We start from the raw sequence: 23,858 nt of genomic DNA on the forward strand, positions 1-23,858 counted from the left end.
GTCACAGTGGAAATGTGACGTTAGTTTGCTAATGCAGAGCCAAGTCGTGGCCCCACTGCTCACCGCTTCCTCTTGTCTCCCCAGCAGACCATCTGTCCCACGCTGAGCTAAAGGAGATGAGAGGACAGGCGTGATGTGATCCAGCGTGATCTCCATCTGCAGCAGGAAACAAAAGATAGATAGATAGATAGATAGATAGATAGATAGATAGATAGATAGATAGATAGATAGATAGATAGATAGATAGATAGATAGAAAGTTGATGTTAAATATATATACCTTTTATATCCACTAGAGGGAGACAGATTGCCAGACTGTCAGGAAAAAGACAGAGCAGAAACCCTGATAAAAGAAAAACTTCTGCTAAGTTATTTTAACTACATTTATTAAGGTTGTTCAGATCTAAACACCAGTATGGAAACTTATTTTACTGTGTTACTGCAAGGACGGAGGCAACATTCTTAAATGTGATCTGTGTTTCATTTTTCCACTTTAGCAAAACTGGGTACGGCATTCAATGCAACAAACCTGTCATTTCCTTTGTAGCTAAATAAATGCAACCGTGTCATTGTTTTATATTTATGACACTGTGCAGCTTTTAATAGGACTCAACAATTGTGAACTTTTTAAACTTTTTTATGTACGGTCCTCACATTTCTGTTTCGTCTGCTGGTTGTTTGCTAAGATCAACATCCACGTGGGACAACAAAACCCTCCGCACTCAGTTTGTTTATCTGAATCTATTTTAATTCACATAAACAGGACAAACAGGGAGGTTTGGAATGAATCATTAAATTGCATGCTAAATTTATGCGAGAATTAGAAATATTCGCACATAACCAACAGAGAGCGATAAATTGTTGCAAATATCACAAAAGAAAACAAAGACTTTGTGATCAATTGTGAATATTGACAGTGGGTTTAAACTTATATCCTAAAAATGTTACTAACACATGTAGTTAATCATAGACGAAAGACTTTAATTGCAGTGTTTGTTCCTCCATTTGTGGTTTAATTTTAACTGAAGGGTCACAGATGCTGCTTCTCCACACATCCACAAGTGGAAGTGTCACCTGAAATTGTAGAAAAGCAGTGGAACAGATGATTCACTTGATTCATCTAACGTGTTTTTTTTTTTTTTAAGACAAGCAGCTTCTTGGTTATTTTAAAATAGCAACCCAAAGGTGTTTATTTGTAGCTCTCTCTGTTTATATATCAGGATTTTAAAATTTTGAAATTCGAGCCGTCGCGCATGTGCAGAGAGCGTCGCTCCGCAGCTCCTAACGTCGCGGTGGGGAGAGAGAGAGCTCCCTCTCGCCTCTCCGTCTTAGGGCCGACAGAAGCAGCAGGCAGCTGCTCGGTGCAACGCAGTCTTTCGGCCGGGGGAGAAACCCAGCAGAAATGTCTCAAAGCGGCAGTCAGGAAACCGTCGAGGCCTCGGACGGCAACAGCAGCCAGCGGACACTGCCGAGACCGCCCGTTGGCAACCGAGTGACTGTGGTGCTCGGGGCTCAGTGGGGAGACGAGGGGAAAGGGAAAGTTGTGGATCTCCTGGCTCAAGACGCGGACATGGTGTGCAGATGTCAGGTAGGTGAGCCCTCGGGCTACAAAGCGCCAGCTGTTACCGGGTTAATGCCCCCCGCAGGTAACCGTTGGGCGCTAGCTTTCTGTCCCTCACGTCGGAGTCACGCCGCGTTCATGTCACCTCGTTTAATTAGGGGGAGCCAAGCGGAAATAAACCCCCCCCTCTTTGACAGCTTCCGACTTCCAGTGTGGGAGTTTCTGACAGTTTCTCCCGCTCAGTGATGAGAGGAGTCCCGCTACACGTTTATACGTCAGGTGTATTCTCAGAGTTAGCATTAAGCTAAGCATTATGAGCGTGAGAACGATATGTTGACATATTTTCTCCAGTTTTGCAGAAATGTCTTGAATGCAGCGTTGGTTTTAACAAGCTAAGCAACATCAGACGGAGTTGCTCTGTGTTTGCTAAAGTCACCTTGAATTCTTGCTAGCTGCTTAGCTCTTTAAATACCTGTAATGTAGATATATTATAGTTATTGTTAAGTATAGCAGCCATAAGATTAATCTCTTAACAGTTTTTTTGTTTTAGCTACAATGAACGCTTAGTTATTTAGTTAACTAAAGGACTGTTTTTGTTGCCAGAGCAACACCTTCTTCTTAGACTCCCAATACCATTATAGTGGATTATTATTACACATAATTATTATTCAAAAGTATTTTGTGTTTTAGAAATAGAGATGTCTTTTTTGCTAAGAAATATAACCCTGACATTTTTAAATATTATAGAAGAAATAATTCTAGAAGTTATGGAGTTAATTGAATAGTTCCACTTTTCATTTGCAACAGCTTTTCAGTGCCAAAAAAAGAGTTTCAAACTTGAATACTATGTCAAGCTAACATTAGGTGAAAACAACTAAATGTATGATTTAAAAACCACACTATTCTGCAGAATTTGACAGCGAATTTGCTATGTTATAGTAACAAATATTAAAAAGAATCTTGCTTACAGTTTTTGCTTATATTGAAGTGACAGTATATAACTTTTACCAAAATGTTTTACATATTAAAATTATCACGATGCTATGACAGTATAAAATAAGAGATGTGAAAATATTGAGCCTCTCAGCCTTCTCCCTATGGACCTGCTGTCATCTGAACAAATACACAGCTCTGGCAGAAACAACCGATTAGAGCCAGGAGGAGAGTCTTAACGCTGTCAATCATACTAGTGGACTCACCCTTCACACACTTGCTCTTTGCCATGCTACAGCTTGTTTACCACAATAGAGGATGCCACGAATGCTCAAGTCATTTGTCATTACCACAGATGATAACAGATAAACGGTTTTCCTGTAACAATAAGTTGTTTTTCCGCCATTACCGCATTCAACAGCACTCACATCAGGTTGTTTGACAGTGCAAAGACACTCCTCATGACTCTGATTAGTTGTTTTTGGCCGGTAGTGGTGCATTTTTTTTCAGACAGCAATAGTGGCACGGGGAGGAGGTGGAGGAGAGCAATCTTATCACAGATTATTTGTCTCATGTTATACTGTCACAACATGGTGATAGTTTTAACAAATATATACAGTACAGACCAAAAGTTTGGACACACTTTCTCATTGAATTGAATGAGAAGGTGTGTCCAAACTTTTGGTCTGTATATATATATATATATATATAAACATATTTTTGTAAACGCTACATACGACCAAATCATTAGGTCTTTATGAGATCAGACCTAATGATTTGGTTTGTTCTAAAAATCACACATGGTTTTATTTATTCTTTTTGAAAGGTTTTATTGGCTCTAGTGACCTTTATTTGAGAGTGTTCAGACATGGGGAAGACATGCATTAAAGGTCATCAGGCTGGGATTAGAACCTGTGACGGCCCCATACATGGGTTGTGCTTTACCCCTGCACGCCGCTTTTATTTATTCTTGACAGCATGGATTCAACATGCTGTCATTAAATATTTTGGTCCATACTGACTTGATAGTATCGCACTGTTGCTGCAGATTTGTTGACTGCACAACTATAAAGCTGATCTCTCTTTCTATCACATTCCAAAGGTTTAGTATTGGATTGAGATCTGGTGACTGTGGAGGCTGATGAAGTTCAGTAAACTCATGCCATGTTCAAGAAAGCAGTCTTGAAAGTAACTTTAGCTTTGTGACGCAGCTCAATGTCCTGCTAGAAATGCTCATCAGACGATGGGAGCACCTTGGCCAAAAAGGGATGGATTCATTGATGTTAGCAATAATTCTCAGATTGACCGGCATCTGCACAATGTCCAGTTGTTAGTGAATGGCCCAACGTGGACCAAGAATATTCCCCCAACTCTACTCTACTGTATTGCCACTACCTTGAAGTATCTCTATGGAGCTATAATGTCTTATTTTGGTGAACTTGTACTGTAGGATTCCAACTCTTGGCTGACCTGGGTGGCACTCTGTTCGAACTACTGCTGCCATAGCTTGTCTGTTTAAAGGCTAAACATGTTGAGGCTTCAATTATCACGTTCTGTTTACCTCGGTTGCAGTGAATGATTGATTTAATGCCACCTTTCTATCATCTTGATACAGTATAGTTTCTTTGATCTCACAGGTCATATTATGTTTGTCTACATAACTGCCAGTCAATGGATTCTCTTGTTTTAACCATTTTCTGTAACTCTGAGATGAAGATCGTTGGTGGAAGTTCCAGTAGAGCACCAAATACAATGCCATGTCCCAAAGTTATTTAATTAAATCCTTATATTTCTTATGTGTTTATGCTTTAAACTGCAGGAAGTCGTCTTCAACCCATGTATGACTGGAATCATCAAGTTCAGGTTTAACCGGCCTTTTAGAGTAATAACAAAAGCCATGTATTAAATTTGCCTTTAAAGTACGTATCCGTTCATATATATTTATACACAACATATTTACAGTATGCAGTTTAGTCTCTTGTATATACTATTGTAAGCCTTTGTGTGTTATGCTAACGATGCAGGTCAGTGTCTGTGCATTTCTGCCAATTTTAAATATCAGCATCTCAAAGTACTAGAATGTATAACAGACTATTATGTTTCCAAGTGCCATTCATAGATAGTCTTTAGGCCAAAATATTAGGCCAGTCAGATTCACCCACACTTCCCTGAAGGCCTGGTGTTGAATTAGAGACAGAGGCTGAAATGCTGAAGGATAGCTGGAGTCGTAAGCGTCTTGATTTCAGAAGGCATTAGAAGTCACATCAGAGTTTATCATATTCAACAAGGGTATTGTGTAATGCATGTTTTAAAAATGGCAGACAGACCATTGTAAGCCGGTATCAATAATGATGCAAAAATAAGGTTCAGAGTGGTGAACCAGTGACTATAGAAAATACTGTTATGTATCGTTTTCTGATGGCTGCTTTTCCTTTGCAATAAGTTCTTAAAACCATTGCTGTCTTATCAGCAGTAACATATAATGTGCAAGTTATTCACACACACATTGACACGAACAAACTATGAGAATGAAAGAGCAGTGTGGGCAAACACAATGCCCACCTGCTGTATGAACCCCAACTCGTATATAATTACGTTAAAACTGCTCCTGATGTCCAACTTTATCTGCTCATCCTGATGGTTTTCCACTGAATTGCCTGATTTCAGGCACTTCAAAAATGGAAAATGATTTCCATTTTGTTTGACATTATAAACACTTAAAAATGATCTCATATGATTCGGTAATAACAAATTTGAGTCAGATATTGGGGGTGTTGTGATAAACAGTCGTATTGTTTTGGACTAACGGGAAATGGCTGCAGCGCAAATTAAGCCAACTCATTACCAACTTGTGTGCTAAGTGTCCATAGATGTCTCCAGCTTGGAGCCAGATTTTGTCAAATAAATTTGCACGGGATCTGGCTTCTCCATGCAAATCAGGTGAGACCCTGACATACTACGAGTTTTTGCCTTGGACAGTTTCGACTCCCAGCTCTCCACCTATGATTGGGGTGATTGTTTTCTTTGATCTTCAGAAAAAAAGGCTAGATGTGATCGTTGGTGAAAGCAACAGAGGTGGGATGAAGTAAAATGTATGAAAAAGCTTTTTTTCTGTTAGTAGCTTAGAGTCACATGTTTAATCAGAGGAGAAACCTGCAGTCTGGCTGTCCTGTTGCAGACTACACAGTGTATTCAGACCACTTGTAACGTCCTGTATTGATCTGTTTTCCAGGTCATAAAAAAGGAACATAGATTCTTGTCTAGCCAATCTGGGAATGTAGAGATTTTTTTGGGGCAACTGAGTCTCTCAGCTAAAATGCTCTCTTTATTAGTTTTGGTTTATTGGCTTTTATTTATCTCCTATTTAGGAAGTCTCGTTCCAAGTCACTCAGCCTAATCATATAATGTTGTTATTAGCAAATATTGTTCTATAGCCAAAATTTTAAGCTCAACACAATCTTCCTCAGCCTGCTGGGGATAACGGTGGTGTTTATCTTTGGAGTGCTCCGAATATCTGTTCAGAGAGCTATTAGTTTACTCTGTTGATAACAAGTTGACATAACAAGTTCTCCTTCTAAGTGTCTTTCCACAGTCAGTCTTGCCAAGAACGTAGCTGGACATAAAACAAGAAAACAGGTATTGGCTTCCTGCTCCGCTTCCTTTCCATGCCTTGTTGGATGTGTACGTTTAATATGGGGGGGAGATTCACTGATACGTGAGTACGCTGTGGTGAGCTGAAAGAGATAGTGTCGATCTTTTTATAAAATCGGCTCTGCAAGCAGTTTTTTTTCTTGGTGTTTGTTACAGCATAAGCCTCTTGAGAGTAAGGGCAGCATGTAGAAGAGAGAAAATACGTGAGAATATTTGTAGGACAAACAATTATATTTTATTTCAGAAAATATAATTGTTTAGCAGTTAGTACATCGGGTTCCCTAGCTGCTCACGCCCTCATTTCTTCTGCACACCATGTATCAGGTTTTTGGGTGTTGGTCAGACAAACGAAGCACATTAATGCGTCTTGTTGCCTTGGAGTCTGGTGTTTGATTGTGAAAACACCAAGGCGACTCTCTGAGAGAACTGGGTGTGAAGCAGGTACTATTGCTCTGTTGACCCTTGACGTTGAGTAAACAGAAGCTGACATTCTCTATAGGTCAAACCTGAAATACGTACCTGTCGTCCAAAGCACAATTAAGGTATTTTCTTCTTAACCTGTGTTATCGAGATATTTAATCAATTTTGATTCTGCACCATATAAGAGGTCAAAAGTATTTGGCTAACCATACAAATAAAACTACAGTGTCCTATAAATAAAACTATTGTGACATTCCTAATTTCTTCTTATAGCTGCTTCCATAGGGTACCATGTTTTCCAGACTGTAAGTCAAATTTTTTCTTATAGTTTGGCGGGTCCTGCGACTTGTATTCAGGTGTGACTTGTATATGTATTTTTTTTCCTCTTCATGTTAAATATTTATTCATTCTGATGGACATCGGGATTAAACATTACCATCTGCAGCCATGAGGAAAGCTAATCGCAGGCTAAAAGTTAGACATCCAGAACTGGAGGAAGAAGTCCACTGTGGGTAAATAAAGAACGTGCTTTTGATGTTCTAACGATCTGTGCTACCTCTTTGGTTTTCCTACCGTAGCACATCTAGATAGCTATCTCTATCTGTCGGTGCTACCTGGCCTTCGAGACTGCTGATGACTTTCCCAACATATTTGAGTAAATTAGAGGCTCACCTGTGGAAAGTATTTCACCTGGAACACACTGCTCTCTTGTTTGACAAGCTCAGGAAGAAGACAGGTTGTGTGTTCTAGAGACTGACATATTTTGGCCCAAAATGTGTAGATTAACCCCAAAATTTAGCAAAAGAGCTCATGAAGATTTTGGCTGATTATGGTGACACTGAAATGTGTCCCGTACCGACATGGATTTAAAAGCCACTCAGTGAGGAGGAAGTAATTTCTCCAAAAGAAACACATAAATGAAAGATTGCAGTTTGCAAACGCACACGCGGACAAAGACCTTCATTTTTGGAGACATGCTCTATGTCTGATGAAACTGTTTGACCGCAACGACGGGATGCTGTAGTGTGGGGAAGTTTTGCTGCAGGACGAACTGGTGCACTTCATTAAATAGATAGAATTATGAGGAAAGAACTTTATGTGGAAATATTGAAGCACCCAGGAAGATGAAGCCTTTTTTCATTATTGTTTTATTCTGCGTATGTACATGTCTGCTTTCAACAGTACATCCCTCACTTTTAAAATTTTTGTAAAAAGAAATTGGGAAACCCTGCCACTTTTTTCCTTCATGATGCACTTGTCAACTTTGTTTTACTATGTTGCGTAAAAAACCCTTGCAGACTACCTCAAAGTTTGTGGTTGTAATATTGCACAATACGACAAAGGGGCATGAATACTTGAATACTTCCGCAAAGACCAGAATACATTACAAAAACATGTGTGATCATAAAGCATGCTAAAGCTGAACTGTATGGATTGTTGCAGAAACAGAAGTTCCTGTTCTGTTTTTTACTTTGACCCTGTGCGAGCATACCATCAAAACGCACTTCATGTTCATAAAACATGAACGCATTTGTTGCTTCACCCAGCTTCAGTCTCGGTTGCGAAAGAATCCTTTCACAAGAATCCTTTGAAAAAGAATTCTTCTTGGAAGAATTTTTTCAAGAATTCTTTCAAGAATTTCAAGAAGTAATGACACTTTTAATGCAAAATTGTACTAAAACTTCATTTAAAAGTCCATTAAAAGTGTAAACTTTGCACTAAAAGTGTCATTATTTACTGAATGACACTTCATGGCAACAGTCGTAGACATTCACGAAGACTCCTTCATGTTCATAAAAGGTGTTATGTCAGTATTAGGCCAGTCTCATACACACCCCTTCAAATAAAGTGTTACCAAGAAAGCATTCTTTCTTTAAAGATAGAAAGACATTTTACATTGTCTTTATCAGAGTGATAGGGTGACATTAAACGTCCACAATGTGACTGAATTTATCAAGGAGCAGAGGTAAGGGAGTGTAAGATCAGACCATTTTAAAGCAAATGAGAATAGTTTCAAATTGAGCTTTACCACACTTGTTTTCCAGCAAACTGTTCAAATCCTTGTCTGATGGATGTAGGTATAGAAGATAAAATCAGGAAGATTTTCCATTGAATAGGGCAAACAGGGAGAATAAACCTTTACGACTTAAACAGGTGGTTTCAGTCCATCAAGCTTTCGAAGATTGGGAGGATGACTTGAAGAAATATATCAGATGTTGCACAATCAACAAGGTTGGTTATGGTTTGTTGAGACACTGGACACACTGTGTCTTTCTGGACACAACACTGAACTTTAGCAATAGGAAAAATACTGAAAGTTTGTTCATCTTTTGAGGAACCAGAGCGATTTTATACCCATGCCTCAGTGGAACTCATAAGTATAAATTTTTGTAATTGATCTGGTGTTTCTATGCTTTTAAATATACGTATTTTGAAAGTTTTATGTCGCAATTTACCTCTGTTGGCTAAAATGTCTGGGTAGATGTAGTGATAGGCAGAGGAAATGAACTCCAGAGACGGTGAAGAACACGTTTAGTGGTCGCTTTCAGTTAGAATTGTTAAGAACTGTGAACACCCCGTTTCACTTTGGGTCGATGTTCAACCCACACTTGATTATAGTGACACCCACAAACAGCGCAAGACGTTTTGTACCTTGCTGGGAAATGTTTTTAAGTGTTGGGTTATTTCATCATATTTTTCTCAATCATATCCAGGATGATGATTTCTTTATAGTACTAGTTTTTAAACTATGCTTATTTATATATATATATATGAACGCTATCATGATATGATTTACATTTTTCTGTACTGCCTCTCCAGCACTGCACAGCAGCAGGTGTCGGACCACTAACAGTTCAGTTTGTTATGACTGGAATGAAGAGGTTCTGGGTCACGGGACTGTATGAAGCAGAGCCCAGTTCTTTGGTTCTGCTGGGGAGGGATGTGTCGTAAAAGCGCTTTCTAAAAAGGAGAGGCATCTCTTCCCAATCATGTGTTACCCTCTACACCTGCAGGGTACGTTGCTGGCCAAGAATAACTTTATGGTAGAAGCACATGCTAGCTTTGATTTATGTACTTACCGACTGCAGAAAGGGGAGCAAATCCTGGTCCAGGGATGAACTAAAGACAAAAGAGGCAAAGAGAAAAATGGATCTGCAGTTAAATTTAGCTTAGGTTTTTTTTTCGTCTCATATTTTCCCAAGCTGTTTTTATTACTTTTTGTTATTATAACTGTCATAATCTAACTTCTGGTGAAGTTTATAAATAAAATCATAATTCTAAAGCTTCTTTTTGTATTTACTTAGGTTATTCTTTCTCCTTAAAATTAGTTTGATTTAAACATTTCAGTGGGACAAGCTTTCCAGCGCTTTACACTACAGCCACATGCACCCATTCACACTCTCACATTTTCACACCGACACACAGATCGGTTGGTGACTTGGGGTTACGTGCCTTGCCCAGGGGCACATTGGCATGTGACAGGAGGAAGCTGGAATCAAACCTACAATTATTGAAGAAAACTACTCCACAGCCACCCCACATATGCAAAATCTGTTGGGGGCAAATTCTTATTTGCTGCACTGTATATATAATTGTTTTGAGGAAACCTTTGGATAATTGCATGTTGTAAATTGTATAGCTGAGTGTTGATATATGTCCAAAATATGTAGAATCTCTGATTCTCAGTGCCGATTTAAAGGTTTTTCTATATTTTTGATTTTGATACCTTAAGAGTAAAATAGAGTAAGCACCCTCTACATTTGGAAGTAGTTTTTATTATATTAAGTGTTTATTGTGTGGAACCTTTTTTTTTTGTTGAGTTTTTAGAGTAAGACAAGTATAAGAAGCTAATGTTGGCTAATTGTGACAGTTCGTGATATTTGTGACTGGAAATATTTCAGAAGATTTGAGCTCCTTTTGAGTGAAGGAAAGGTTTTTCAGCCATTTGACTGGTAGCATGCAGCAACAGGTGGGGGCAGTTGTATTACTGATGGTCTATGCTACTTGTAGCCAGGTAATAATTTAATTAGTTGTGGCATTTTTATCAAACTCCCAGAGTAATCCAGGTGTTCAGTTTCATTAACCAATTTCTCAGATTGGTAATAATATCCTCACCTCTAAGCTGTCAGATGTCCCACTTTGTGATGCAACGATGTAAAAAGCTCAGTGTTAATGAGCTAAGTGATGGCGTTTCAGTAATTATGGGTTCACTAACATGCATTGATCCATAAATCGATTTTCTATTTGGTGACTTTGGGTAGTGGGACCAGGACAGCACGGTCATTAAATGCTGCTAAAGGTGTAACTGCTCTCTCTCTCTCTATGCAAACATGACAGCCAAAATCGTGACATTCAGGTTTTTCATATCTTACAACTGGAGGTGAAGACCGTTGGAGAACCAAATATTCTTCCTCCAGCTACTGTTTCTTTACTCTGAGTGTGAATCATCCTCAGGAGTTGAGCTGTGAGGTTTAGACTTTCGTTTTATCATGCCAATAGCTACACCAAGTCCTGCCCGGACATGTAGGATTGGCTTTGGGTGTGCACCATTTTTTCAGACAATAAACAACATGCCAACAATCCACTGAAGTTGTGTTATATCTGAAAGATCCTGTGGGCTCAACAATACAAACAGAAAGTGTCCTGCTTGCTGCTACTCGTCAAACGATTCAGCCTGAATGTTTCTTTAAAAAAACAAAAAGCGTCCAGCAGGCCTCTCTGTATTTCTGTTGCTTCTCCTCATCGGCTTTCTGCTGCTTCTCTGCAGGGCGGCAACAACGCCGGACACACGGTGGTGGTGGACTCTGTGGAGTACGACTTTCACCTCCTACCCAGCGGCATCATCAACCCCAAAGTCACCGCCTTCATTGGTGTGTAAGAGCAGCACACTCTCTTCCTCTTTCTTTCTTTTTTTCTTAATGCAAACTACAGTACGTGCATACATTCAGGCACACTAATAAGGGCGTTCTTCACTAATATTTATTTTTTAGACCAAATTGATCAAGATATTACCTTTTGAAAAATCCATTTTAATGACTGCTACAGAGACTGTGAGCAGCTTGACTCAGCGCCAAGCTGCGGGCTGCATCACATCCACTCATCTGCACTAACTTCATTAGCTAATGGAGTCCCAACTCTTCCTTTAAGGCTCCCAGACGCTCCACACATTTGCGCTACAACATGCAGCTTAATCGCGTCTCCTTCTTTACTTCTCTACTTCTAAAGTGCATGAAGTCTCTACTTCATGCACTTTAGTGCTTCTCTGTTTGAGAAGAGTCTCTTGTAGTGTTTCAGTTTGTCTTGTTTCCACACTTTTTTTTTTGCACATCCATATTTTCTACCTATGTTCTTTATTGGTGGAGGGAGGGATTTTATTGTATCGTTTATCATTTATCGTGATAAATTTGATTGTACACTTACAGTTGTGGTGAGCCGTGTCGCTAATGGCATGATTGACACATTAGTTTTGGGCTTTTAATAATGCTTGTCGCCTGTCTTTTCTTAAGAGTGCACTGATTATAAAACACACTGCTATGAGTTTTTTTTCCCACCTGCGTCTCCCGGTAACTCCAGAAACTTTATTTGACCTACAGTATTTTCCCATTCAGCAACCACAAACTCTACCTCCAGAGTTTTATTCTTGAACTGCAGTCGCAAATTCTGGCAAAACAAAGCTGGTTTTTAAAGTGAAGTAATTTCTTTTAACTTTTCCTTCTTTACCTTGCTTGGCGATTCCACTCAAGTCGCTTACCACCTCCTACTGTCATGGCGTATTTACAGGTTCTAACATAAACCTCTGTTTGAGCTTCTCTAAGCTGCTTCAAGCAGCACAACAATTCTGCAGATGTACTCTTTTTGCTTATCAGTCAATGCTTTGGCTATTCACACTCTTGAGTTATATAATAAGTCGGTTATCTAAGTCGATATAATATTGGTAAATTTTGTGTATCGACTATAACAAAAATATTATCAATGGTTATCAATATAGGCTGAGACTTCCAGACAGGTGCGTTCCTAACAATACTAAATGTTATTCAGGTAATCAAATTTATAATTCCCTGAATCATCCTTGCACCTTCTGGTTGTCTATTTGTTACAAAGTGATCAGAAACTGTGAACATAACCATCCTCTCATCGGTGGCTATTTCAGGAAATGGTGTTGTGATCCACCTTCCAGGCCTGTTTGAAGAGGCTGAGAAAAACAAAGGCAAGGGGAAAGGTGAGTGAAATACATATGTTTTACATGTTTTTGAAAAAATAAAAATTACACCGGTTTACAACAGCGTGTTGTATTAAAACCCGAGAGATTAAGGGTATTCCTCTGTATGTTTAGGGCTGACGGACTGGGACAAAAGACTGATCATCTCAGACAGAGCACATATAGGTAAGCCCTGCCAGCTCTGCCTCTTTGCTGTTTTTCTGGGGTGGGGGGAAAGGGAATGTGTGTGTGAACGCTGGAATGTGTGCATATTGGTGTATGTGTGAGTCCTGCTTTCTCTGAGGTGTGTGAGAGTGTGTGTCCCCTCTCTCCCTCCTCCGCAGTGTTTGACTTCCACCAAGCTGTTGATGGCGTTCAGGAACAGCAGAGGCAAGAGCAAGCAGGCAAGAAGTAAGAAACCTGTTGCTTAGAAAGATGGTTGTAACACACACACACACACACGCTCATCCAAACATATCCGTACGCATGGACAATGTAAACAAACATGTAGGGTTTTATTTTTTATTTTAACGTACATAAATCTTGTAAGTTGGTATGGCTTGGTCTGAGATTATCAACAACCTAAAGAATAGATATAATTTACACATAAATTGAAAGCAAAAGTAAAGCCTGGTGGCCCGCTGGGGGGAGCCCTACAGAAAGTTGACTGGCAGTGCAGACAGATAGTTTGAGAAGTGTTTAGTTCCTGTGTGGACCCCTGGATTCATAAACCCCACCATTCTCAATCACTTCTGCTTTATGCGTCAGTATCTTTAGAGACTTAAATCTACCTCTAACCCTTATGCCATCCCCAAACTTAAACACTTACATGTCCTTCAAATGTACCGTATGTTCCTGATATTAAGTCACACTTCTTTTTCATCACTTGACTGGTTCTGTAACTTATAGGCAGGTGCGACTTCTGTTATTTTTTCTCTCTCTCTTCACGATGCCTTTTTGACTCACGCTTTAAATGTTATCACCTGCAGCTGCAAAGTAATCACAGACTGAAAGCAAGATGGCCAGAGCTGAAAGAACAAGTCCACAGATGGGTTCTTGAAGAACATGCTGCAGGGAGAGGCTTGTCAGTGGTGCAATTATGCCTCCACACCATGACAGTTGTCACAAATGACATTTGTAGTCATTTGAGATGGGATTCAAATGACTTTGTGTTACCGCTTCATACAACGCACCCGCCTCTCTATCAGAGGTGTGTCAGAAACTGCCAATTGGCTTCTAACCAAAGGTTCACCGTTTCCACACGTTTGTTGAAAAACAGGAATATCAACTTCATATCAACAACATGGACGAGGTCCCTGTCACGTTTAACAATTTCAAAATAAATGATTCATGCAGTCATATTCGATAAAATATCCCGACTCCCGATGACTCTTGTCTGTCAGAATAACAGCAACTTCTGAAAATGTTATACTTTTAAGCAGGTATAAAACATACTTTTCATTAAACTGCATTTTTGTTTTTAAGAATTTTAAAAAAATATATTTTTGGTCTAGTGTAATATTCTAAATTTTAAATGTTGTGTTTCCATTAGCTGGAAATGAAAAAAATCATCATAATTAACAGAAATAAAGGCTTTTAAACTTCCAACTGAAAATAATTAAACTATAAATGTGTCTCACATAGTGGTAAAGTTCCTAAAATAAATCGGCTTTTCTATAACATTATATTTTATTGAATGGGTCTGAAGTCCAGTGTGACTCATATTATGTGGTTTTTATCCTTTCCATGATGCATTTTTTGACTGATTCGTCTTATCAGAGCAAGTTATAGTCCGGAAAATACGGTACATTGTTTACTATCCAGTAACCAGGTCAGAACCTGAACAGGATTTGTATTGCAGATCCACAGGGGAAAAAAAAGTTCCTACAGTTTCAGACAGTGAGGTTTTAGACGGGCGTTCAGAGGCTATATGTTATCGTACAGCTGATAGCATATAGCTATGCTAAGACTAAAGTTTTCTCTCTATAAAGTCATAGAAAACTTTAGCCACTGACACCTTCTCCTCTCTCTCACTTAGTAATTTGAACCTTAGAAACAGTATGCAGATTTTTATTTTGCAGATTTAGCAGTAACCCTTTAAAATTTGTACATGATAATATAGCTTACTAACGTAGACAGACAAATATGTTGACATCTAGGATGGTGCTGTGGGAGTTTATTTTACGTACAGAACACATCACTTTAAAGCTGACTTGAAAACAATTTTTTGTTAGTGTAATGTTTTTGTGAGCAAATTTAGATAAAGATTGTTAGAACAAAAGACTTGGATAGTTTGGTTTGTTGCACCACCTTTATGAAAAAAGCTTTGACTTCTTTAAAGGTGCAGTTATTCCCGTTTTTATATAAACTTTCTCTGTTACTTGGTTTCCTACTGCTAAACAATGACTGCTTGCTTAAGGGGGCTTTAAAAGCAATGACGTTAAATGTGTTGCTTTACCAGCACATAAATGTCTCCTCATTTCTCCATTAAAAACTTATTGTTACACTTAATTCAGCTAGTAAGCTAAATATAAGGTGTTAAATGAAATTTGTTAACAATAAAACTCTGATGGGTAATTGTCATTATAAGTTGTTTTTCTTGTGAAAATGAGCTGCTGTTCTATTCTCACATTTCTTTAATAAAGTAACATCTAGTTTTAGTGATCAGAGGAAACGTCTAATGAAACTAACCATCAACTCATGTATGCTGATGAACAATAAATTCATCTTATACAGATTTTTTTAAAATCTTGGATAATCTTTATCTGATTCAAGAACTTAACTCCCTGATTGTATCTTGAGATTTTTTTTCTTTAGAACAAATCATAATGACTTTGCAGCTCATCAACCAAAGCACAAATACTCCCAGCGAATCTGTGCAAGAGGCAAAGCGATCACATGCTGTAATGACACAGCTGTTATAAGCTTTCAGCTGTTTGATGCGTCAGGCTGGTGGATTCTGCTGGCGTCGTTTCACACAGATTACTTTCATACAGAACCTTAAAAGTACCAGGCTAAACATATTCCAGGAATTACAAACGGTCGGGATCATTCAGTATTATCACATTTACAAGTATAAAGCTGCATAACTTTTACTTTCAACCACATCTATATGTATTTTTATTCAAAATACAGTTCGATGTCAGCTTCCATAAAGACTCAGAAAAGCAGAAATCCAGAATTAAAAAATAAATGAACTTTTTTAGATTGGATGATAGGGGTTATTTTTTTCCGACAGTCACTGTTTCAGTTTCCTAAGGTGTGTGTCTACTAACCATAACCTAAGATTTCTTCAGTTTTGTGTTGCAAGTTACAATGAATGAAGCTGTACTTGGGTTATGTTTAAGGCAGTGGATATAAATATTCTATTTACTTCTACATTTTATAATTTGCTGTTAATCAAACCATAAAAAATATATGAAATAAAAATCAATCCTTTCAGAAAATTACCAATTAGAACATTCTTTAATAGCCTCTTAATTTCATTTATGAAGTAAAAAATAAGAGAATGTTTTTTTTTTTTGTAGTAGCAGTAGTAGTTGTGGTAAACCCACATTAGCTCTCCACTGTGGGACACATGGTGAGTGGATGTTTCACACTGAGTGGGGCTTCAAGTGAAACTCTATATTCACAGAGGATCTTTGTCTATTTCTGGTCTGTAGTTTGCATGTTGGCTCAGCAAATGTCGCTGTGCTGAAGCTTCCTTTTAATAGAAGGACTTATCGGATGTACACGTTGACATGGCATGTTGTTGAAATGCAAATGTGCATTTTGCTTCATTTGTTTTCTAATACTCTTTCTCTCACACTCTGCTGTATATAAAAGGTGAACTTCTGATGACTCAATAGCTAGAGAAGGTATTTTCTGTCGCTTGGAAGTTGAAGATGTATCTGTAAAATATTAAAATAATAAATGTCTGATCAGCTAATTGGACACGGTTCTTTCTGTGTCTGCCTGGTTTCAGTCAGACTTGCTGATTGGTTAAATGACAAGAGTTTCACGTGTGATTGCATGACGAACTCTGTTGCTGTAAAATGGTAAGGTGTGAATTAACGTGAATGTTTTTTGTTAATTATCTCCTCCCTTCTCTGCTCCCGGCCCTGCTCAGCCTCGGGACGACCAAGAAGGGGATCGGTCCGGTGTACTCGGCTAAGGCGGCACGCAGCGGTCTCAGGATATGTGATTTACTGGCCGACTTCACTCAGTTCTCCGAAAGGTCTGTTCCTGCATTACAGGATTTTACTTTCTCCCCTCAGTTAGCTCTGTAACAATCATTTTGTTCACAAGTTTTTAGCATTACTCTGCTTGTTTCTGCCTAAACGGTAAATCAGTAACATTGATATTGTCCATTCTGATCTTTTTTGTTTCATGAAATCCTTTCAAATACAATGACAGACTCTCAAAATCTGTATCTCCATTTTTGACCAAAGAAAAAGTGTAGTACAACTAACTTTATTGTATGAAAGAAATAACAAGTGATATCTTGTTTAGGCAGCCAAGTGGGCTTGTCAGGTCAATTAAAAATAGCAAAAAAGTGAAAGGAGGTTGAAGGTTGGGGGAGATGACTCTCACGAAAGCCACAGACAAACCAAATGACAAAGAAAGAAGTTAATGCACATATATACCTATAAATACACAGCAGTCACCAAGCACTTACCACGAGGGAAAATGACTGTTTTCTACTTTAAAAAGCCTTTATTTGTCCTAAAACGTTATTGATGGAGTGCTGTCTAATGATGCCAATGAACGAATAAGTAGTTCAGGTTTATCAGGGTCGGGTAGATCATGGTTAATTAAAAATTTCTCCAAAAGGTTAACGCCTCTCAATAACGTGTTCATGCACAGCCCCTGAATTCAGGAAATCCCAGTAAAGTACGGATAAGATTTTCTTCAACTTGTTTGGATATTGCTGAAATGCATTCATTGTGGAAACTTATGACTTTATATATATATATATATACTGTATATAATATATATATATATATTTCTCGTGATCATTTCACAGAAAAGTGTGCCTAAATTTAGAAATTTAACTAATCAGAGCTGACCACCTGTTACAGATACAAAATGCTGGCTCAGCAGTACAAAGCCATGTATCCGACACTGGAGATTGACATAGAAGGAGAGCTGGATAAATTAAAGGTAATTAATAAAAGTAATCTAAACAGGACGATCATCTAAAACCCTGCTGTGTTTTTTTTTTTTTTTTTTAAATTAAAGATTGGTTTGTATTTACCTGATTCAGGCCTATGTGGAGCGACTTAAGCCCATGGTGAGGGATGGTGTGCACTTCATGTACGAGGCTCTCCACGGCCCTCCCAGGAAGATCCTGGTGGAAGGAGCCAACGCAGCACTTCTGGACATAGACTTCGGTCAGTAAGTCAGCGCATGTGTGCCTCATCTAATGGTTGCTCTGGTTAGATAACATTAAGATTTGCATTGCTCTTCACAAAAGCCTTCCTGGAGTAATGAGTAGGGATGATGGTAAGTTTCCCGACGTGCTCCTGTGTCCGGGGTTTACGTGCCGTCTCACCAGCTGTAACCACTCTGTCACCTTACTGCATGAGCACCAAGGCGACCACTTGCAACAGTCTGTCAGTCGAGCTGAATTACAGTCATTTTCAGGAATTATCTCACACCTGAACAGGTCCTTTGTTACTGCGAGCACTGACCACACTCAGCACTATTATCAAAACAGCTAGGTTGTCATAAAACCTACCTTGAGTTCCTAGATTGGCTGAAATCATTTTTTTGTGACCTCTGTGAATTTTAACTTGCACAGATTTCTCATTAAAGGGGCAGTATTATGCAAAATTTACTTTTTTGAGCTTTACGCCATGTTATAATGTTACACCTTCATCAAAAAACATATTTGTAGTGTTGCCTTGATTTTTTTTCATGCATGTTTGTCAAATCCTTTAATCTCCCATGGAAACCATTCGGCTGTGTAAAACGCCTGGCTGGATACTGCACCATTTTCGAGGTGCAGCTTCTCCTCAGAGCCTCACAAAGCAACCTTCCCCTGTTCCTCCCTTATGCAACTCCTTCAGATTAGCCAGCAGCAATTAGCAAACACATAGGACATCTGCACATCTGCAGAGCTCGTTATATGAGCTACTTCTCAGTGCAACTCTGGTAAAAATGTTGATAAAGTGTTAATAGAGGAGCAATGTTGTGATGGCTTCCTGAAAATAACATTGGTTATGTTAAAATACATAATACTGCCACTTTAAGAATCTCATTTGAAAACGGAAACCATTATTGAGGTGAGCTTTTTTTTTTTTTTAAAGCACATGAAAGCTGAGGGAAACGGCGAGGTATCTGACCTGGTTTGTTTTTACTGACCAAATAATCCTCCGATTATAACCTAATACCTGAACAAGATGCATATTTATGTGTGGATTTTGTATTTTGTTTGTTGCAGGTACCTACCCGTTTGTGACGTCGTCCAACTGCACAGTCGGCGGGGTGTGCACGGGACTCGGCATGCCTCCCCAGAATGTCGGTGAAGTTTACGGGGTCGTTAAAGCCTACACCACCAGAGTGGGCATCGGTGCCTTCCCCTCAGAGCAGAGCAACGTAAGAAGATGCACAACATGACACATTCATGCTTTATGGTCACAGGAGGAGCCCTCAGTTTTACTACCAAACCTAAAATTACTCACCTATAAAAAGACCTATCTGAGTCAAACTACCATATTGTTCAAAGTCATTGCGATGCAATAGTTCCATAGGATTACTTATGGAAAATATATTTCTGCATGGCAAATAATTTACCAGCAGGTGTAAATAGAAAAAGCACTGCTTGAACAGCCATGACAAAGTTATTCTTCTTCAGTTTTTGATTTGGAATGAAAAGTGTAGTTTTTCTGTTGATTTTCTCATTCTTTATACATACTGATATTATTTATAACATAGTCATAAGTGTTATTATGCTTTTAGAAACTTGATGTAGAAGTCCAGTTTAAAGAGAGGAGCATTTTGTTGTCAAACAGCACCATCTAGAGGGCATGTTGGCACATTGCTCCCATCTGCAGTATATTTTTCATTAAGATAAATCAGCCTGTAAACTGAGCTTTTAAAGCAGGAGCGTTCTGGGTTTTGCTGCTAGAGGAAGACCGTAGAAAACTCACCTGCGAAATGTTTGTTTCTTTATTGCTGATCAGGAAATCGGAGAGCTGCTTCAGAACCGAGGGAAGGAGATCGGCGTGACCACGGGCAGGAAACGCCGCTGCGGCTGGCTGGACCTGGTGCTCATCAAATATGCACATATGATAAATGGCTTCACTGCGTATGTTTTTTTTTTTTTTCTGTTTTCCTTTCAGTTTTAGCTTCTTTTTTTTTTTTAAATGTGAAAGCTATAAAGAGAATTACTTGATTTATTTTTCTTTCATTCGTCTTTTCTTTCAGTTTAGCGCTTACAAAACTGGACATACTTGACGTATTTTCAGAGATCAAAGTGGGCTTAGCGTACAAAGTCGATGGTGAAATTATACCTCATTTTCCAGGTAAGTGCCTGAAGAAAGAAGATACAAGAAGGAAAATAATACCTCATTGATTTACTTATACCTTTTACCTCACTGACTTGTCCAAATGTTCTTCACCAAACATCAAATTAATCTCAGCATGCTTTTTCTTCATCAGTTTAGTGTTGCGCATTGATGGTGCCTGGAAGCAATCGCAGGACTTTTTCACAGTGTTTTCATGGAAAAAATTGTACCAGCTTGTTGCTTTTAACCAAAAGAAATGTTGCCTCAGTAGGACTTTTAATTATATATTTACTAAGGAAACTAGTTTTTACTGCTTTTCCAGTATTTTAGTTTTTTTCTTTTTGGCTCAGAATAAGACGTCTAATAAAAACAAAAATCTGATCAGATTACATTTCCTTTTCCAGTTTGCATGAATCTTGACAGAGAGCCCCAGCTTTTAACGGACCTGCTGTAAGGCGAACGTTTTCAAATTGTCCTCTGCTCTGACTGGTTTCGTGCCAGCCAATCAGGAGGTGTTGCAGCGCGTCGAGGTCCAGTACGAGACGCTGCCCGGCTGGAAGAGCGACACCTCAGCGGCTCGAAGCTTCGAGGAGCTGCCAGAGAACGCCCAGCAGTATGTGCGCTTCGTGGAGGAGCATGTGGGAGTACCTGGTACGGAAACGCACACACAGACACCCCAACACACACGCACACCACGGTGACGGAAGGAAACCTTTTCTGTTGCTTGTTGCTATCATTTTAACCACGCAGCCGTAATGAAATAATACATTTTGAGGATTTCTATTGTAGTTATTTTGAATATTTGAACATTTTTAAGCAATCTTGCATTCCTAAGTAGTTTTCTTTTTTTTTTTTTATCCTGTAATGATCAAAAAGCGTGTACGCATAAACTCTCATCCTATGACTTCCAAAAACTCTAACAAGAAAAATGGCAAACTATTACGGCAAAGTCATGCTTGTGCCAACAAAATGATTACTAATCGATCAGTAATTGATTGATTGCTACGTTTTACGTTGCCACATATCATCAGGAACTGTATTTTAGTAAGAGGTATTTATTTCTTATTTGGTTCTTCCACCACTTCATCTGTGGCGCTCCTTTAGGATGTAAAGAGCCTTAAAGTAAATTTGTCAGCAAAATCTCACTTTGAAAAATTATTTTAAAATCCAACCTCTGATTTAAATTTCTTTATACAGTAAAGGGGGGAAAACATTAAGAAATTCATATCCTCTCTTCCTATAGTCCATGATGCTTTGTATCAATGATATGTGCAAATTCCAGGTCAGCATATTTAAAAAAAATAAATGAATTTGTTTGCAACTAATATCTCAAAATGGGGCAGCCATTTTCCCATGTGGCCCACAGGGGTTTTATTGATCAATTGAAGTTCAGTGTCTCCAGCTGCATTTGTTTTGATTTCTTGTTTTCTGGTTATCAATAAATCAGTGAAACTGGAGTCACTCATTACAGGAACAATCCTGTTTTACTTTGGGTTTCATGTTCAGCATCTGCGTGGTGAAGACAAATTAGGCTTTGGGTGATCAGGGGTGAGATTATCCAAACAGAGAAAACAAAGATTCAGCTAAACCACCCACCAGTTACTTTAACGAGATGACTACCTCAGATTAATTTTCAGCAGCACTGTCAGGAATAAGCTGGGTGTATATAAGTTTGTTTGTTTTTTAATTGCACTGTATTTTAACAACCTAAAATGATAGTCTTGAAGCATGTTTCATGAGTAATCCATAATTTCCTATTTCACTTGTTAATTTGAACCTTACTTGCATTCATATTGTAGCGGTGAATAGAGCAAAGTCTTTAGAAATCATCTGAAATCTGCATAAAATCCACTGTAGTCCTTCTCAAAGCACATTAAATAATCTACCATTTCTCATCAGTAGGCACCAATTTTCTGCTGCTCGTGCAAAAAGAAGCAACAGAAAACGTATTCAACATGTAACTATTTATGTTATGCGAGTTTTTTTTAACTGGTGTTTTGTGTGTCAACGCAACATTTTATATATGAAATGTTTAAAACCACTGGGAGATCAACAAAGAAGCCTGGGTGAGGACCCGTGTTTATTTTTGCTGCTGCGCACAGTGAGGAGTACGAGGAAGGAGGTCAAAGTTCACTGTTGAAGAACTAGAGCAAAGAGTGGCATCACTGAGTCTCCGTTGCAAAAAACTAATTGTTTTATTGTTTTACATAGAAGTGCCAATAACTTAATATGTTGCACATATCAGCAGCTTTAGGACGAAAGCTTGAATTTCAGCTCCAATGGGATGGGAGGAATAGGAAAGGAAGCATTTTAGAGAAGTGCTGCTTAGTTAAATCACAGTTAATCATGTATAAAGATTCTAGTTTCTTTTGAATTTACTGCATAGACAAAAATGTTACGTAGACTTTTAACTCGATATGCAAACCAAACGATCAGCTTCTAACACCAACGTTCCAGCTGGGATTGCCCACCTGCAGGTCACCACCTCCTTGTTGAGCGTTATCATTTCAAAAGCAGAGATTGTTAAACCCCAGACTCCTCATGAGGTTAATAAAAATCTTTCCTTTCTCTTCAGTCAAGTGGATCGGAGTGGGAAAGTCACGGGAGTCCATGATCCAGCTGTTTTAGAGGAGCGAAGGCGACGTACCCTCCTTCCTTCATCTCCCCCCCGCCCCACGTTACACACAGCCGACCTACCTGTCTCAAAGACACGACCACTTCTGTTCTTACTGTTTTATCTCCATCGGGCCGGGCCGGGCCGCGCCACTGACGCTGTAGATCGGACTTTCGTCAGACTGAGCACTGCGTTTGAAAGATTTCTCACCATTTTAACATTTTAAACTGAAAGCAAAACACTGTCTGTCCTTCGTTTTTGTCTCTTGTGGGGTTGTAGTCGTTTGTTTTAAAGAAACTCCGTCCGCGAGGAGATCAGGGATCGCTCCGACGCAGACACAAGAACTGTTCTAATCGGTACTGGTGTTTTTATTCTGTCTTGGTTTCTTGCTGTGATTTATTTTTTAGTCCCTGTGGCACTTCAGTGTCGGTCGGTTTGAACTGCAGCACTTTAGATGCTCTGGACACTGTCAGCTTTATATTTTATTCTTCTGTCAGATTTGCACAACATGCGGATAAAGGGATCTTTTAGACTAAAAAAAAAACCCCAGTCCTTTTGTGTTTTTGTTTTCTCTCAGAGGCTTGCAGTTGTACCGCCTTGTCGTTCAACCGGAAGACGTAACTCTTAAATGTCGTGTAGTCAGCGAAGGTTTCTCCTGACTGCTGATCATAAGAAAATCCAAATGTCTGTCCATAATGTGGGAATTTTCCATGGAAAGGCTACAGGGAATCCCGAATAGGTAATCTTTTCGTAAATGAGAATAATTTCAGTCGGCTAGGGGTCTTTCTGCTCATATTCATGTGATTTAAATCGTATTGCTTTGATTTCTTTGCACTTTCGCTGCAATGCTCTGTTCATGTGTGAGGAAAAGTAACTTATAAACTGATAAAAATAATATTTCAGATATTTCATTGTTGTTGTCTTTGTTTTATCAGAGCTTTGAAAGCCATCCAGAAAAAGAGGCCAGTTCAAATTTTAGTGGATCTGGTTT

General features: G+C 38.8%; 1 protein-coding gene across 3 annotated transcripts; it reads left to right on the forward strand.

The window, feature by feature from the left end:
• Window positions 1-1,307: 1,307 nt before the first annotated feature.
• On the forward strand, window positions 1,308-23,773 carry adss2 (adenylosuccinate synthase 2). 3 transcript variants are annotated; one of them, XM_032553258.1, is made up of 13 exons: window positions 1,310-1,587; window positions 11,333-11,435; window positions 12,716-12,784; window positions 12,899-12,949; window positions 13,108-13,174; window positions 16,872-16,979; window positions 17,824-17,905; window positions 18,009-18,135; window positions 19,188-19,342; window positions 19,930-20,054; window positions 20,174-20,271; window positions 20,755-20,904; window positions 22,829-23,773. In XM_032553258.1, the coding sequence occupies exons 1-13, from the start codon at window positions 1,402-1,404 to the stop codon at window positions 22,879-22,881; spliced, it is 1,374 nt and encodes a 457-aa protein (XP_032409149.1). In that variant the 5' UTR covers window positions 1,310-1,401; the 3' UTR covers window positions 22,882-23,773. The 3 variants fall into 3 exon arrangements, with proteins under 3 accessions (XP_032409150.1, XP_032409149.1, XP_032409151.1); XM_032553259.1 differs by lacking the exons at window positions 20,755-20,904; window positions 22,829-23,773 and adding an exon at window positions 20,658-20,737 and having other exon boundaries at window positions 1,308-1,587; XM_032553260.1 differs by lacking the exons at window positions 1,310-1,587; window positions 11,333-11,435; window positions 12,716-12,784; ... (1 more) ...; window positions 13,108-13,174; window positions 16,872-16,979 and adding an exon at window positions 17,556-17,575.
• The last annotated feature ends 85 nt before the right edge of the window (window positions 23,774-23,858 follow it).

Source organism: Xiphophorus hellerii, chromosome 22, assembly GCF_003331165.1.
Source record: "Xiphophorus hellerii strain 12219 chromosome 22, Xiphophorus_hellerii-4.1, whole genome shotgun sequence".
NCBI classification, from domain to species: Eukaryota; Metazoa; Chordata; class Actinopteri; order Cyprinodontiformes; family Poeciliidae; genus Xiphophorus; species Xiphophorus hellerii.

Bases quoted from the DNA above. Each gene is read 5' to 3' on its own strand.
- adss2 (XM_032553258.1), top strand. From the start codon at position 1,402: ATGTCTCAAAGCGGCAGTCAGGAAACCGTCGAGGCCTCGGACGGCAAC. The intron at 13,175-16,871 runs GTAAGAAACCTG...GGCCCTGCTCAG, and splicing joins CAAGAGCAAGCAGGCAAGAA to CCTCGGGACGACCAAGAAGG. The intron at 19,343-19,929 runs GTAAGAAGATGC...ATTGCTGATCAG, and splicing joins TCCCCTCAGAGCAGAGCAAC to GAAATCGGAGAGCTGCTTCA.